An 18,599-nucleotide genomic window follows, 5' to 3' on the forward strand; every position below is an offset into this window, starting at 1 on the left:
CACACTGGGGAACTGTCACTAAAGGATGCACCACTGGAGTGTCCATGGGATCTGGGAAGGGAAAAACTACCTCTTCATTGGCCTACCACTATCCCTTAGCCCTTAATCCCTTGGATTCTCAGATTCTTCTTCCCTTCTTCCTTCTCTCTCCCTCTTCCTCTCCTTCCTCCCTCCCTCCCGCCCTCTCTCTCCCTCCCTTCTTTCTTTCCCTCCCTCCCTCTCTCTCTGCCTTTCTCTCTCTTCCTCTCCCCTCCCTTCCTTCCCTCCCTCTCTCTCATTCTCTCACTCTTTCTGTCTCTCCCTCCCTCCCTCCTCCTTCCCTACCTCCCTCTCTGCCTCTCTCTCCCCCTCCCTCCCTTTCTTCACATCCCTTTCTTCCTTCCTTCTTTCCTTCCATTATTGATTCATTTATTTAAAAACTTAAAAAAAAATAAAAGATAAGCATAAACCAATCAGAGAAGGACAATTATCATATGATTTCACTCATACGTGGAACTTAAGAAACAAAACAGATGAACATAGGGGAAGGGAGGGTAAAATAAAATAAGATACAATCAGAGAGGGAGACAAACCATAAGAGACTCTTAACTCTAGGAAACAAACAGAGGGTTGCTGGAGGGGAGGTGGGTGGGGGGATGGGGTAACTGGGGGATGGACATTAAGGAGGGCACATGATGTAATGGGCATTGGGTGTTCTACACAACTGATGAATCACTAAACTTTACCTCTGAAACTAATAATACACTTTAAGTTAATTAATTGATTTTAAATAAAATTTTAAAAAAAGATAAACATGATCACGGAAAATATGAACTCCTTCCAATTTGGGAGCTGTGTGGCAACATGGAAAGAATATGAATTTTGTATAATATGTAAAATTTCATATAAATAATTAAGAAAAACATTTGAAAAAATGCCAAAATGTTAATAGGAGAAATGACTGAATTATAGGATTTCAGTTGACTTTTTTTCTTTTCCTTCAGTATAATTACTTTTGTTTTGTTTTTTTTTTTCTTTCAGGTTTTCTAAAACTGACATATATTTTATAATCTGAAGAAAATAGTAAAAAATGATTAGATACAGCTACATTTTAATAGTGTCCATACCTAATACCTAGCTGTGTAAATTGAAAGAGTGATTTATCCTTTATGAGACTAATATTCCTTATAGGTAATTTGGGGCTAATATTTACTTACCTATTAGGGCTGCTTTGAGGATTGGATAGGATACTAACATATTGTGGATATTCAGTAAGTATCAGGGCTGCATCATAGGAGAGAGAGAGATTTTCATGAGGAAGGCAGGAGCACAGTCTTGGGGGTGAACAAGCCCAACAATAATAATGTGTGTTGTGTCAGGCCCTGATATTTGAGATGGAAACCCATTTTTACTTTGTACTCATTTTACCTTGAGTACCTACATTAGGTGGGTGCTTTACTAACTTCTGGAGCTACAGCAATGAACAAATCTTGTCTTTCCCTTGTGCAACCTACATTACAGATTTTCTATTATAAGAAAAGCAAAGCAATTATCATCCTCCTTTCCCCTTAGTGCTTTCAGAGATCTGCTGGCTCTTTCTGAGGTTTGAAGGGCTAAAGAACTGATATGTGGCAGCATCTCTCTAGAGAAGAAACAAGAAGATTGGTACTAATCTACAAGAAACCTGGGTGGCTGCTTCAAACAAGTAAGTACAGGGAACACTCAAATCCACAGCATTTCACTTTCCAAGCAGATGAAAAAGATGAAGAAATTCTCAAACTGCAGAATACTGAAAGATACTACTGAATCATTCACTAAATGAGGTTTTACTGTCACCACCATGATTAGAAATACAGTGAACGTGGAATCTGGGGGAAAAAAAAAACAAAACAACTTTTCTTTTCCATGTATCACAGCAAGGAGCAAGTCCTATTCATTTCATATACCATTTCTTTTTTTTTAATTTTTTAAATTTTATTATGTTATGTTAATCATCATACATTACATCATTAGTTTTTGATGTAGTGTTCCATGATTCATTGTTTGAGTATAACACGCAGTGCTCTCTTCAGTACATGTCCTCTTTAACACCCATCACCAGGCTAACCCATCCCCCCACTCCCCTCCCCTCTAGAACCCTCAGTTTGTTTTTCAAAGTCCATAGTCTTTCATGGTTCTTCTCCCCCACCCATTTCCCCCCCTTCATTTTTCCCTTCCTACTATCTTCTTCTTCTTCTTCTTTTTTTTTTTTTTTTAACATATAATGTATTATTTGTTTCAGAGGTATGGGCCTGTGATTCAACAGTCTTACACAATTCACAGCACTCACCACAGCACATACCCTCCCCAATGTCTATCACCCAGCCACCCCATCTCTCCCACCCTCCATCACTCCAGCAACCCTCAGTTTGTTTCCTGAGATTAAGAATTCCTCATATCTGTGAGATCATATGATACATGTCTTTTTCTGATTGATTTATTTTGCTCATATACCATTTCTTTTCAGGAAGACTGGCATATGGGACATTCAGATATTTTTTGTTGAATAAATGAGGAATATTAAGAGCTTCTCTTTTTGCTACTTCATTATGTTTACTTCTTTTTTTTTAAGATTTTATTTATTTATTTGAGAGAGAGAGAATGAGAGAGAGCACATGAGAGGGGGGAGGGTCAGAGGGAGAAGCAGACTCCCTGCCGAGCAGGGAGCCCGATGCGGGACTCGATCCAGGGACTCCAGGATCATGACCTGAGCCGAAGGCAGTCGCTTAACCAACTGAGCCACCCAGGCGCCCTGTTTACTTCTGATATAGAATATTCATTTATATTATTTTTGGTTTTCATGTCCATGCTCTGCAAGATAGTTATTCCTTAGCCCCAGATTATACATAAGTAAACATACATATGTGACTTTCTCCATAACAAATAGCTAGCACATGTCTGCAATTAAAATAGATCTGATGCATGACCACACCTCCTCCTTTCCATCATGCAATACTGTGAGTGAAACTGGTTTACAACATTGGATTGTGTATGTTGGAGCAGAGCTTTGGAAGGGGAATGGCATATCTAATTGGGAATATAAATGGCAGTAATTGGCAGATTCAGTGTAACTAGTAGAAGACACCTGTTCGGCTATTGACAAGTAATAGTAACTTAATTCACAATGCACAATGCTCTCTGAGCCATATGCAGTTGCAGGACTGCACTCCATTCATCCATATCCCCTTCTTGAAAATTGAAAGCCAGCTAATAAACTGATGCATTTTTCCTGAATATTTGTATGCTCACCCTTCAGATAATTCATTGATAAGTTGCTTCTTTAGGTATGTTAATACAATTAATCAAGTCATTAGCAAATCATCTTACTACTCTCTTCTGGATAAAATTCTGCTTCTAAAGATGCCTTTGATGTATATTTAATCTAATGCATTAGATGTCAATTTTATGAATTAAACTTGGGATTCCAGATGTTCTCTCTGCCAATATTCACCATGGTGGTTAAGAAGATACTCAGAAATGCCTCAAAATAAAGACTTATGTTGTTTGGCTTTTGAGGTGAGTCCACACTAATCTTCATTCTTATGTCTCTCCTTCTAATTGTGAAAATGTGTTTATCTGAGATTTTTTTTTCAGTTTTCCATGCAACTTAAACTTACAAACTCAATTCTGCTATGATTGTCTTTCTTTACTTTGATAGCAAATACTTAGTGACAATTCTCTTCCACAAGTACAATATTCACCCTTAATACTAACAAATATCAATGAGAGGCAGGGAATCAATCTCATAAGGAATGGAACTTCCTTTTTCTTCAACTTGGGCGCTCCTTCTCTCTCTCTCTCTTTTGTTTCTTTTGCTGTGGAAGAGCTTTTTGGTTTGCCTTTGCGCCTTTGGGAATTCTGCCCCCTGCGCTCAGCACTTGGTTCACTCTTCCTTCAAAAGTACCTTTGAGCATACAAAAGAGGCTGAGCCCTTCTCTCTCTTTCCCTGGGATAGGAAGTTGATTACAATGAAATTATAATGATGGCCTACCTGTGGTGAGGCAGGCCATGCTGGGTGTCCTAAATACACAGGAGGCAGGACATTGTACTAATTTAGCTGGTATTTGGCAAGTCTAGGGCTCAACCTGGCATAGCCAGGGCACTTAAAGGAAACAGTGTTTCCCTTAACAAGACATGGGAATGCCCCAAAACTTAGACTTTCCCACTATACATATGGCCCTTTCTCTCCTTAACCAAAATAATAATAATAATAGTAATAATAACAAAAAAATAAAAACAAAAAAATAAAATAAATGAATTAAAATGTTTTCTTCTCCATTTTTCTCTTGGGACTGAACTTTCATAAATGTACCAATCAGAATAGATTGTGATTCTATTCATTAAAATATGTGTGCATGTGTGTTAAACTTGCTCAAGTTAAATTGTATTAAAAGAGATAAACAGATAAATAGGTAGCTAGATAAATATATATGAGCTTATAGTGATCCCTACCTACCAATATTATCTTGTTTCAAAGAATGCTATCTATAGTTTAACTATTTCACAAATGTTTATTTTTTCTTCTCCAATATGTAAAAGGAGAAAATGTCACTTAGATTGTATTCCAGTGACCTCCACCTGACACACAAGAGCAATAAGAAACTGTGACCCACAACAAAATAGAATTCCTGATAGCTCAACGTGGAAAGGAACAAAACCAGACCCTACCCAAGTTGAGGTGCAGGGCGAGCCTCCCCTTCTGGAGCTCCAGCGTGATGTGGTCTCCACGTTGACCTTCTCCATGGAGCAGAACCCCATCTCCTTGCATGCTCTTGAACTTCAGAGAGATCACATCTTTGAGAGTGCTCATCAACTTCTGATTGAACCTATACAGAAGGGAGCTTCGGCCATCAAAGTCAGCAACATCTGATTCTGGGAACAGGGAGAGAAAGAGAGAAAGAGAGAGAGGGAGAGAGAAAGAGAGAGAGAGATCAGTGAATATCCTCATAATTGCTCTTACTGCTTCTCATCTTTGTTGTTCTCCAATTTATAGGAATGTTCTTAATATTTGGAAGGTCCCATCTCAACAGAAAGCATATGGACTAGACCAAACCTAATTAGACTTAGGGGGATTAAAACCCCTCATTAGTGATATGTCATATTTTGCTTGAGGGGACAGGGTAAGAATACCACAAGTACCTATGTCAGACTCTATGGTGCCAGATGCCTGGTAGTAATAATCTTTCATGATTTATCTTCATTATTAATTCACTTCTGATAGTTGGAGCCACTTGATCCCCTAATCTCAGGTTCAAGGTTAGAGATGAAAAAATATAGTCTATTATTCCACACCTAACTGAATAGCACTGTCTTCATAGAACCTGTGTTGAGAAAGATTCTGAGGTCTTCTCTGAGTTCAGTGGAAAAGAATGTGCAGTAAAGGAAGACTGCTGTTTGTATAAGGAGGGCAAATACATGACATCCTTACCATCCCTGCCTTATCCTGTATTAGTGATATATATCATTATATTTTTATATATAAAAATGTTCAATTGTTATTGTTAAAGCAGAAAAAAGAGAAAGTCAAGTAATCATGATCTAAATCAACTTATTTAGTGGATATGTATAAACATACCTGAAAATTTCATGCCAAAATATTAACAGAGATTCTCACCTCACCAAAGAATATATAGAGATGGCAAGTAAGTATATGAAAAGACGCTCCACATCATATGTTATTAAGAAAATGCAAATTAAAACAATAAGGAGATACCACTGTACACCTATTAAAATGGCCTTAATATGGAACACTGATAACAAGAAATGCTGGCTTGGGTGTAGAGTAACAGGAACTCTCATTCATTCATGGTAGGGAAACAAAATGGAGCAGCTGCTTTGGAAGACAATTTGGTGGTTTCTTACAAAACTAAACATACTCTTACCATACTATCCAGCAACCTCACTGCTTAGTATTTACACAAAGGAGTTGAAAACTTATGTTCACACAAAAATCTTCACATGGATGTTTATAACAGCTTTATTCATAATTGCCAAATCTTGGAAGCAACCAAGATGTCCTTTAGTAGGTGGATGTATAAATAAACTGGTACATCAAGACAGTGGAGTATTATTCAGCACTAAAAAGAAATGAGCTAGCAAGCCATGAAAATACATGAACAAAACTTAAATGGATATTACCAAGTAAAAGAAACCAATCTGAAAAGGCTACTATTTGATTCCAATGATACAATGTTCTAGAAAAGGCAAAATTATGGGCACAGTAAAAAGATCAGTGGTTGCCTGAGTTGGGGAAGGGAAGGATGAACTGATGGAGCACAGAGGATTTATAGGGCATGGGAAAAATGAAGGGGGGAAAATCGGAGGGAGAGACGAACTATGAGAGACTATGGACTCTGGGAAACAAACTGAGGGTTCTAGAGGGGAGGGGGTGGGGGGATGGGTTAGCTTGATGATGAGTATTAAAGAGGGCACGTATTGAATGCAGCACTGGGTGTTATATGCAAACAATGAATCATGGAATGCTACATCAAAAACTAATGATGTAATGTATGGTGATTAACATAACATAATAAAATTTAAAAAAAAGACTCTGTATGATATAATGATGGAGATACCATGTCATTATATATTTGTCCAATAACATAAAATATACAACACCAATGAACCATAATATAAATTATGAACTTTAGGTGATTATGATGTTATGGAACCTGGGCTGGATCGCCCGACAGAAGAACGAAGGGGCACCTGGAGATCTTGGAGGAAAGGAGGTTTATTTAACACTGGCGGGCTCAGAGGAGAGTGATCTCCAAAGGTCTGAGCCCCGAGCACAAACAAAGGGGGCAATTTATACACTTCTACTTCCACGTACTTGGCAGTTTTCGTGCCTGTGGGAAGTGGGGCAGGGAGAAGAACCCAGATTGGTGCACAGGGGAAGCAGGGCAGGGAGAGGAACCCAGAAGAGCCCTGGGGCAAGGACTGGGACTCTCTCGCTGGCTCCGTGAGCCATTTTAGGACACAGATTTTCTTTTTCAATGATATGTCAGTGTAGGTTAATCAGCTGTAGTAAATTTTCCACTCTGGTGGGGGATGCTGATAATAAGGGAGGCTCTGCATATGGAAGCAGGGCCTGGAAATCTACATACCTAATTTTTCTGTGAATTTAAAACTGCTCTAAAAAAAGTAAGCTTTTACAAATCAGTTACTAGATACTCTATTTGGGAGGTGTTCTATGTTGTTTTCACATTATTTCTCCCATTTTTTTAATTATAAAAACTTTTACAAAGAATTTTATTACTTTTACAATAGAGAAAATGTAAAGCTATTTAATATAACTTGAAAGAGATTCATTACATACCATCTTATGTAGGTGGGACAGTGGTGAATGGGTATATGGAGGAAGCAGGATTAGTCTTATTTGAAATGAAGTACTCAGAAAAATCTCAATTTTTCAGTATTCATCAAGCAATTAAAATGCTCAGCTTGAACATACACAATGATAAGTTAAGTATATTATTTTGGCCAAGTTCAAGGTGCCCAAATTGAAACATTCTTTGTGAAGCCAAAATTCTGAAATGAAAGTAAAAATGAAATCATACTTTCACTGTAATTAGTTTTAAAATGCAATTTCACATTTATTCCTATGGAACAAAGTGATTCTAACCAAAACGTTGCTGATGACTCTTTAGACCCTAAAAAGAAATAGTCTAGATACAGAGAGGTTTTCACCAATTCCCACTTCCCTTAGGCCCTTCCCATACCACCCACTCACTACTCCTACACATGCCCCCTGAATTCAACTCCTACCCAACCAAATGGAGGCTACAGACAACAACTTGTAATCAATCATGGAATAATGAGGGTCATAGTGTAGATAAGGTCATGGATTTTAAACTATGGTAGTCATAGCTTGTTAGCTGATTCACTTTGGGCAACTCTATCTCTTTGAGACTTGATTTCCTCATCTGTAAAACGGAGTAATTAACAGCCTTTAGAGAAGACTGTGGTAAGAGTTAAGTCTGATGACACATAAAAAGTGATAATACATACAAAGTGATGCCATCATGTCTGGCACATTGTTTGTGTTAAATCAATAATAGATGGTAGGGGTATTAGTAGTGATTGAGGTAACTGGAGGGACTTGAGTTCCTAACCAGTACAACCTGGTGGCTGACACTCCACCTTCTCACCCAGAATGGTGTGATTTCACTTTTTGATTCAATGGATTACTGCCCAGGGAACGCCAAGTGTGCCCCAACTTTCCTTTTCTGCCATATTTCAGCTTCTTACACTCTAGTTGAAATTCTTTGTGTGTGCAGGGTGCATACATTATAAATTTATGTTCTCTTCTTATTGTTCCCTTCTGTTACTGCACCAGACTCTAGGTTAGGAACTGGGTCCTTAGGAACTTTGGTGTTGAACGAGTAGACATGACACATATTATTTATGGACAGCCAAGCTAATACGACTTTTGAGCTAAAACTAGAGGGCACACCCAGTGCTTTGGAAACAGAGAGCTGAAACACTATATTGTCTATGAGTGTGGGACAAATGCTTTCATGAAAAATACGAAATGTGTTATTGCTTTGAAGACACACCTCATGCCTTATGTCTCAGCCTACACTGCCCCCGCTCTTCCTCTCTCCACTCCAGGGCCCTACACCCCCCTCTCCTGATCCATCATGGCATTAATGACCTACATTTCATTCCCTCAAATGTCTAGCTAATCTAGTGACTTAGTGAAGTGTTGATGACCTAGGTTACCTCCAAGAAAATACATCTCCATATTGCCATGAAACCTAAAGCTAACAGAAGCAATCAACAAACAGAAACAACAAAAACATTGTTGAAGTCTAACAGCTCCAGGTTTCCGTTATGGTCTTGCTATTTACTAGCTGGAGGACTTGTGGCAACGTTCTTGACTTCTTTGGGCTTCAGTATTCCTATCTGTGCAGTAGAGCTAAGAGAAGCTCACCCTACAAAGTCGTGGTGAGAATTACATAAACCATACCTGGAAATGTAGAATCACTCAGTATTCCACCCCCCCTCCATCCATTATTAATCCAAAGGCATTACTACAGTGGTAAAGATTTGTGCATTGCCATATAAAGATGATACGAAGAACATAGTTTGATTTGGTGTCTGTCATATAACACTGAGCAGGTATGCATTCAAGCCTACATCATCACTTGCCACATTCTTAAAATAGCCTCATAACTGCCCTCCCTGATTCAACATTTGCTACCTCCCTCTGACCCATTCTCTCATCCTCATAAAACATAAGTAACATCACACATGGCCTTCGCTAAAGCCCTTCAGTGAACTCCCTTTACACTAAGATTTATATTCTCTCTCCCGTGATCTGGCTTTTTGCTTTCCCATCTCATCTTTTACTTCCGTCCCCAAACCCTGACTCCCCTTTATGCACAGTGTGCTTTCAACGTGTGTGCATGTGCAATGTGGGGGTTAATCCAGATAACATATGCAGAGCACATATCAGGAGCCCTGTAATGGTGTAATTTTTTTTTCCACATGTGAACTTACTTAATGTCAATCAACTTATGAGGAACATACTATTATTATTCCAATTTTGCAAATGACGAAAATATGGTTCAAAGAGATGAAGAAGTATGAAGTTAGCAACTGTCAGAGCCTGGATTCCAACCTGTCCCATCTGATTTAACCTGTTCTGTGTGTGCTGAGCACTTTCACAAGGGCTGCCCCCTTTCTCATGAGCATCTGATGTTCAGCTGTCAGGCAGGTGGTTGGCCTTTCCTAACAGGTTCCTCCCATTAGCTAGTCTCCCCTAAACACCCTGCTACTTCCTTCATAATTCACCTCCCAACTCCCAAGAATTTGATTCTTGGTTGTTTCCCGATGTGTTCATAGTCCAGCTCTCCAGCATGATAGCGACTCCCACGAGGGCAGGGGCCAGATGTGTATTAACCACCTCATTAATTCAGAGCCCCACACTGGGCCCAGAACATTATGCTGCCCAGAAACACCTGTGAAATGACTTACTGACCCAGTAAGGAACCTGTGCCCAAAGGTAATACTACTGATTGTCCCCTGACTTCCTGCCACATCACCTGCCCCCAACTTTGAAAAGCCTGGTTGCTCAATCACACACTCAGCCACCTGGGACATGATGCCTACAGGACGCACATACACATGTTCACCAGTGCATAGGTGAGAGGCCCCCTTTAGAAAGCAAAGAATTGGTCTGGTGGAGAGTGAAAGCTTTCCTCCAAAGACCACCAACAGCTAATGAGAGAAATATTTCGCCAATCTAAGAGAACTCGGGCAAACACCCTGAACCTTTGCAATATGGGGTCACACCCAAAATGCATCAGCCATTTCTCAGAAGGAGAAACAGGGGGTTAAAAAAAAAATGTTTATAAAAGAATTAAAACCTTCCTCAGCTGAATACTTAATACTTCCTCCCAGTATGGAGCTGTGTGAAGTACCCACCATTCCCAACTTCACTTGGATAAGCAGATTTCAAATGAAAATAATAAAGGCCCATATTTTTAAATTGTGGCTGTTAAGAAAAACAATTCTATTATATGCTGCTTTTTCCTTTTTAGATCTTATTGTAACCGCTTTGTCACGATTCTCTCGTTCAGCACTTTCAGGACTTAGTTTGTGGTGTGGAGTCTGGTTATGGACACGAACACCTTCCTCATGTCTTACAAGCAAATTGAAAGAAGATTCTCTTTAAAAATACGAAGAAAAGAAAAAAGAAAAGAAAGCAAAAGAAGAGAAAAAGAAAAAAAAAGAAAAGAAAAAAGAAAAGAAGAAAAGAAAAGAAAGAAAAGAAAAGAAGTAAAATGGAGTGTGTTGGAAGGTGTGTAGAGATAGGCCCCTACTGGCAGGTGGATAAGTGTGTAATTACCTCAAAATGTAGTTTTAAGGGCACCAAGAAAGTAACTGACAAAACTAAATGCTGCTCTTTATTGCTGCCTTTCTACACCACCCATAGAGATTTCTTATTCTGGATGAAGTAATCCATTCTCTAGGGGAATAAAGGAACAAATTAGCATACATTGCCTGATTTAATGCTCTTGACAGTCCTGCAAAGTCCATATTTTTTTCCCATTTGTAACATGGGGAAATCAAAGCACAGAAAGATTATGTACCTCGCCCAAAGGCATACACATAGGAATGAGTTGTGTGACACAGAAACCATCAATGTTTCTTCTTAAAAGTGGGGGTTTGTTGTGAGAACTACATGAAATTTACATCTCATACCTAACGAGAATGTACATGGCTTTGTACACTGAGCATTAAGCATGCACTGGCAAGAATGTATGTATGTGGGGATGTGTGTACAAGAAAAGAGATGCCGATTTTTTAAAGATTTTATTTATTTATATGAGAGAGAGAGAGAGCTTGTGCACGAGAGAACACAAGCAGGGGGAGGGGAACAGGGAGATGGAGAAGCAGAGTCCCCATTGAGCAGGGAGCCCGATATGGGACTCCATCCCAGGATTCCAGGATCATGACCTGAGCCAAAGGCAGATGCTTAACTGACCGAGCCACCCAGGTGCCAAGGAGATCCCAATTTAAAATGAAGATAATGTTAAGTGGGGAATTTTCTTGTCCTTAAAAGTTGATATGAATTTCCCTGTGGTCCCTGCTCTTCTGCACTTCCTCTTTCACTCAGAGACCAAGTTTACTAAGAGCAGTGCTTTCCTAAGAGGGCCAGGGAAACCACACAAATATCTGAGAGACTTTTTTAGAGTAGACATGCATTGCCTTCCCCACCCTCACTATCTCCACTAAGTTCAAGTCCGCTATCCTAGTCTATTTCTGTGGTCTCATTTCTGTAAGACACACTTGTATTCAAAATTTGTTGAACCCCCTCAACATGGCAGTGCCCGTGTTCAGCACAAGTAGACAGTGATAAACTCTATAGAAGTCCCTGCTCTCAAGGGCTAAGCTAAGAGACAGCAAACACACAATCACATATCCCTGGGAAGAGGGTAAGCACTTTGTGCTGGGGGTTCCCAAAGGAGGGATGCCTAGCCCTCTCTAGGAGGAGACAATGCTACTCCTGAGTCCTGAGGGCTGAGTGAAGATCAGGCAGGTGAAGTGTGGGGACAGGGCTTTGCCAGCAGAGGGAAGGAGCTGTCTGTGTGAGGCATGGAGAGGACATTGGGTCAGATCTAAGATCTGCAAGGATTCAGGTTTGTTGGCAGACTGGCTCTAGCAGTGTGCTCTCTGCACCAGCAGCCTTGGGAGCACCAGAAGCTTGTTAGGAGTTTCAGGTTTTCAGCCCTCACCACAGCCCAATGGAATCAGAAATTCTGGGCATGGGACCCAGAAATTTGAGTTGTTTTGAGCCCTCTAGGTGATTCTGCCAGCTGATGTCTGAGAAGCTCTGTGCTAAAGCACAGAATATCAGGCAGTAGGGAATCCAGAGACTGGAGACAGAGTCAGGGCTTTTATGATGGAGCATCCTGTTAAAAATAATATGGGTTTCAATGTGGCCCTGAGGTCAATGGAAAAACAACTGTCAAAGTATTTTTAAGTAGGGAAAGTGTATGGCCAGTTCTGGTTTTTAGAACGAACTCTGTATTTTTGAAAGTTCATCTGTATTGTTCGGTCAGTCCGCATTCCAGTCCTGGCTACCCATACCACCCCTCCCCAGTGGAGTTACCCAATTTCTTCTTTCAGCATTTCTTATTTTATCAACAATGCTGGCTAGAACACAGCTGTTAGATATTTACTTCCCAGAGTGGACAATTTCTTCCTCTTTCTCAAAATCAATGTTTAGGATCTCATTATCGTGAATTCAATTCAACTCAATTTGTAGTTCTTTAAGGTGGTTATACACTGGCAGATTTCTCTAGAATATGAAGGAGAGCCCATTTGAGGACCCAAAAAGTCTTCAGGATGAGGGCGGATCCTACAGCTCATAAAGCTCTCGTTTTAGGTCAAGATAAAACCAGCACACACTCCCTTCCATCCCAGTGGTGCTTAGAAATGCCAGTGCTGGCCGATGTCCCACTGGGCCCATAATTGCTGATCCAGCTGTCATAGCTTGTTTTCTGAGAAAGAAAGAGTTCTGGAGGCATACTCTGGCATATTTGATGGATGTTGGTAGCTTGTCAACAATCCAGCTAAAACAAGGGCTCCAATGAATAAAAGATTCCAAGCTAGAATCCCCAAGTGAGCTGAGAAGGATTCTGGCGTGGGCCCGTGACACAGACTCTATTTTCTCACAGACAGGGAAGCCCCAGCTCAGAGTTGACAGGACAAACCACTGATTCACCCTGAGACAATTAGTCCCATCAGACTCTTTGGCTGTTCACAGTAAACATGATTTTCAATACAATTACAGTATGAAGCTTAGCTCATGATACATTATATAAGAAAAATGATTATTATTCAGACCATACACTTGCACTGAGGACTCCAAGGCTTTGGCCAGCAAGCAATCCACAAACCACAAAGGTTTCCACAGTCAGCTCAAATTTACACAGATCTTCCACCAATCCTGACTTTCCCAGGCCTTAGCAGAAGCTCCTGATAACCTCAGATGAACTATGAAAGCAATGCCAGTTTCCAAAGTTAGCGCTGACAACCCCCAAGAATCGCTTTCCTTATGGAACTTCTGACATTTCTATGTATGATAGCAGGGAATACACAGAATAGATCTCAAGAAGACAACATGAAAAACAGTCATAGTACAAAAAAAAAAAAAAAAGAAAAAATTTGAATTCCAATCCTAACTTTAGCAGATAGAATTTTTAGCTCTGACAGTCAGATGTGCCTTCTTAAAATGCCTAGTTTTTTTTTTGGATATCTTAGACATGTCGACAGCTCTGAGCACACTTAACATTTGTAGTTCAACTGGACTGTTCGCTAACTCCAAAGATTAGGCCCAAATAAAGTAATCATTTTAAGGAATTTTCTACTAATTAGTAGAGACCCAATAGCAATAATAATAATGATAATAATAATAATTACCATGATAATGATAATAATGGTAATTATTCAATAACCCGCTAAAAGCATTATAAATTCTGATAAGACATAATGATAATAATAATTATGATAATAATTATGATAATTATTATTATTATCATAATTATTATCATAAATAGGACTGGTGGCTCAGTCCATTAACTGTCTGCCTTTGGCTCAGGTCATAATCCCAGAGTCTTGGGATGGAGCCCCATATCAGGCTCCCTGCTCAGTGGGGAGCCTGCTTCTCCCTCTGCCCCTCACCCTGCTCTCATGTTCTCTTTTACTCTCTCTCAAATAAATAAATAAAATATTTAAAAAAATAAAAAAAGTAGATATCCTTTGATTTACTTTTTCTTAAATTCACTGGCAGATATTGGGCATATTTTGCTCTTTGTGGTCACTATGCAGAGCTATGAGATGCAGATAATTGAGACATGGGTTGTTCTCTCCAGGGACTCAGACACAGTACCATGAAAACCCAGCACATGAATTGTTCTGGTGGAGAAAGAGGTGATAAAGGAAAGCATAATTATGGCCCCTACACCTTGTTCCCAAGTAGGGACCTGTGGGACTTCAAGGAAGCATTGGATAATTCAGCTGGGACAACAGCATGGACCAGGACTGATTAGAACCAGTTGGGACATGGGGTCACCCCAAGTAAAAGGCATAGGGAGGCCATGTGAAGTGGCAGGTCACAGCCACTGAGGTGCAACATATTAACAAAATTTTGTTAAAGGAGTGCTGCTTCACAAATCTTATTCACAAGCTCCGAGAAGGAATGATCAAGGCAAAGGCTGATCCGACATCCAGCCCTTGTTGTGTAAATAGCATAACACAATTATGAGCTGTCCCCTCACCTTATAGACCATCAATAATCTTCAGCCACAACGCACAAATGTTCCCTGTGAAAGGGTCTTTGTGCAAGGAGACACGTTTACATTGGAGTGACAAAAATGGAGAAAAGAGCTGCTATTTCCCACCCTAAAACTAGCTGGTATTTTTTTCTAAAATAAGATTTACCACAGTTTCAATTTAGCGGGTTATTGAATACTCCTTGCTAATGATTCTACCTGGATACAATCTGTGAAAGTGAGCGCGAGGAAGTCAGTGCGGGGAACAAACCACTACGGTGACCATTTGGACAGAGTAAATAAAAATAAAAATTTAATTAGAACAACAAAAAACAAACAAACAAAAACTGTAAGGGGCAAGTCCTTGACGTTTTTGAGGAAACCCACTGCTGCATAAAGCGGTTGATCTCACTATTAATTCATTTTGCCACTTAAGGTTCCTTTAAAATCACAACCGTTAGCATCCGGGTACCAGGAATCAGAGCCATACACTCGGTCAAAGCACACAGCGAACAGCATAACATCAATTCACCAGGAAAAATCGTTAGCTGCCGATTTCCCCTCCTTTGCTAGCCTTATAAAACACTTGGTTTACTCAACCTCCATGTTTAGAAGTATGTTTTGCCTTTTGTAGCGACTAAAAATCCTGAATTCCTATAGGGCAGGGATTGTTTTGTTTGTTTCTATACTCCAAGCCTAGCAGAGAGGGGGGCTACTGAGTAATGTTCACCTTCTGTTGAAGGACTTTTAAGATCTTCAATCAATAAGAAAATTTATTCCAGATTTATCAGAAAAGTTGCCTTAAGGTAGAATATCGCTGTGTTTTTGAGTTAATGTGTTCTTACTGCAGATATATACCTATATTGGTCTCTTCACAGAAGAGATTTTATTTTATTTTATTTTGGTTATTCTTCTATGAACTAAGAGAAAAGAAGTTAACTAACTCAAATTTTTAGACCTTTCTGGACCCCAATTTCCTCTGCTACAGAATGAAACAATTGCAACAAGAGATCATGGAGATCTCCAAGACTGGGGTCTCTAAGCCCTCAGCCTGACTGCTGTCATCCTGTCCCCTCCAGGGTTTGCATAACTATAAACCTGGCCTTTTGAGGTCCCCTGTGATATGGGCCTTAACATGCCAAAGATGAAATTTACTACTTTGTGGCCTCTACCATGTAAGACAAATGGCCCCAGAGGATGAGAACAACAACAAACTGAGCAGCTGAAGGTGGGATGACAAAGAGATTTATTTGGGGAAAGAGAATATGACTTCAGCTCTGAGGCTGATGAATTTTGGATGACACCACTTGGCCATAATTAACCAAATAGGGGCAAAGTCTTTTTTTGGGTGGAAGGAGGCAACTTGAGGTATAAAATAATGGTTGTAATTTTTAATGACATTGGGAAGCCTGACAGATCATTATGTCTTATCAGAATTTATAATGCTTTTTAAAATTAATTAGCTTCCCATATGGAAAAGAATTCAAGTAGAAGCCCCAGACAGAAGTCCATATAGCCTAAAGTCACCAGATGGTCTGATGAGGGTATATAAAAAAGTTTACCTCTTTCCTCTGAGGTACAGGTGGAATGTGGTCCTGAATAAGAGGGGAAAGGAAAAATGGAGAGAAGTGTGGTGACCAGTGTAAATACAGATAAAGATAATGATGATCATAGCTAATACTTTTTGTAAATACAGATAAAGATAATGATGATCATAGCTAATACTTTTTGAATGCTTATCACATGCCAAGCACTCTTTCAGGCAATTTGCATATAGAAACAAGCATTATTTATACCTCTGTTTTCATTAAAGAGGAAGCTGTGTCCACAGAAGACTCAAGATAGTCCAGGATTCTACAACTGGTATGCGATAAAGCTAGGTTTGCATCTCTGGTGGTGAGTACACCTATGCATCTAATATTACTGTATACTATCTTTAATAGTGTCTATATTTCATTTTAAACCCTTAAGATTTGCAATCACAGGAATGAAAATGACAACATAGATAAAGAATGAAATGACTCTCATAGAAGAGGAATTTGAGAATAGGGATTTAAATTCTGGCTCCATATAACAATCACCCAAGAATAGCAAAAAATCACTTTTGCTGGGCCTCTACCCAGAGATTATGCCTTAGTTAGTATTTAGAAATAGCATATCCCCCAGGTAATTCTTATGTAAAGTTAAGTTTGAGAATGCAGGGGCACCAGGGTGGCTCAGTTGGTTAAATGGCTGCCTTCAGCTCAGGTCATGATCCCAGCGTCCTGGGATCAAGCCCTGCATTGGGCTCCTTGCTCAGCAGAGAGCCTGCTTCTCCCTCTCCCTCTGCCTGTCTGCCATTCCCCCTGCTTGTGCTCTCTATCTCTCTCTCTGTGTCAAATAAATAAATAAAATCTTAAAAAAAAAATTGAGAATGCAGGTAAGGAATAAAGAAGTAAGGAGCTCCTGGATTGGACAGTAGCTAAACTCTGTCCCTGGACATGTTAGCTATGTATGCTCAGGAATTGAGGGTTGCTCACTTTGGGCATTGTGAATAAAGCAACAATATGGGCATTAGGAGACAAAATAGGATGCTTTCTTTCTAATAAGATTTTCCCTTATCATATGACTAAATTCTTTCAGATTTATAATGAAAAGCCCTAGGATATAGGAACAGTACAGAACCAGGTTCAAAACCTGTCTCAGAAGCCCACTGGTTGTGCCATTTTGGGGAAGTTGTTCATTCAATAAATTCAATTGTTATTAATTGAAATGGGCCTCATTCTGTGCTATGAATGGGTATGTAAGTAGATATGGCCCTTGATCTTATGGAGCTTGAAAACTGGTAGGTGAGACAGGTAATTCATAATGAAATACACTTGTAAATAGCTACTAGATATCTATATTGATCTCTTTAGTTCTATCCTTTTCTCTCTTTCTCTCTTTCTCTGTGTGTGTATATGTATGTATTCATTCTATATGGTGAATGTTTGTATCTCCTCAAAATGCATATATTGAAACATGATCTCCAGTGTGATGGTATTTGGAGGTGGGATTTTGGGGAGGTGATTAGATCAATGGGATTAGTTATAAAAGAGAGGCACAGAGTTCCCTTGTCCCTTCTGCCATGAGAAGACAGCCATTTATGAATGAGGAAGTGAGCCCTCACCAGACACCACATTCATTATGCCTAGATCTTGGACTTTCCAACCTCCAAAACTGTGAGAAATAAATATCCATTCTTTATAAGCCTTTATAAGAGTTGAGCTCAAGAAGGCAGAGGGGGTGAAACCATATGATAGTTGTCTTTCTCTGCTTGACTTATTTCATTTAGCATAATCTACTCCAGTCCCATCCATGTCAATGCAAAATTTGGGTATCCATCCTTTCTGATGGCTGAGTAATATTCCATTGTATATATGGACCACATTTTCTTTATCCATTCATCTGTTGAAGGACATCTTGGCTCCTTTCACAGGAGCCTTAACTATTGTGGACACGATGAATGGGGGACAAGAACCCATTTGAGGGCCCTGAGATAGGAAGCAGCATGGCATGATAGAAGGCAGAACAGAAGCCAACAGTACTTGAGCCCAAGTAGGGAGGGGGGGACATTGTGGGTTGGTGAGGCCAGGGAAGTATGTGAAAGCCAGATCCTCCAGGGCCTCTTCATGCACATGACTTTGGTTTTGTTAAGTGCAGGCAGAAGCCAGTGAAAGGTTTTCAGCAGGGTATGGCTCAACTCTGAATTTTATGACAATCCTGCTGACTGTTGCAGAGATAATGCTAAAGACTAAAGAAAGAAAAAAAAAAATT

General features: G+C 39.7%; 1 protein-coding gene across 2 annotated transcripts in view; it reads right to left on the reverse strand.

Moving 5' to 3' along the window:
* CNTNAP5 (contactin associated protein family member 5) overlaps positions 1 to 18,599 on the reverse strand; it is an 820,459-nt gene that overhangs the window by 433,526 nt on the left and 368,334 nt on the right. For both annotated transcript variants that reach the window (XM_021695826.1, XM_044913255.1), the window contains exon 5: positions 4,687 to 4,890. In XM_021695826.1, coding sequence (XP_021551501.1) covers positions 4,687 to 4,890 — 204 coding nt within the window. The remainder of the gene's footprint in view (positions 1 to 4,686; positions 4,891 to 18,599) is intronic.

This window comes from Neomonachus schauinslandi, chromosome 3 (genome assembly GCF_002201575.2).
Source record: "Neomonachus schauinslandi chromosome 3, ASM220157v2, whole genome shotgun sequence".
Taxonomy (NCBI): Eukaryota; Metazoa; Chordata; class Mammalia; order Carnivora; family Phocidae; genus Neomonachus; species Neomonachus schauinslandi.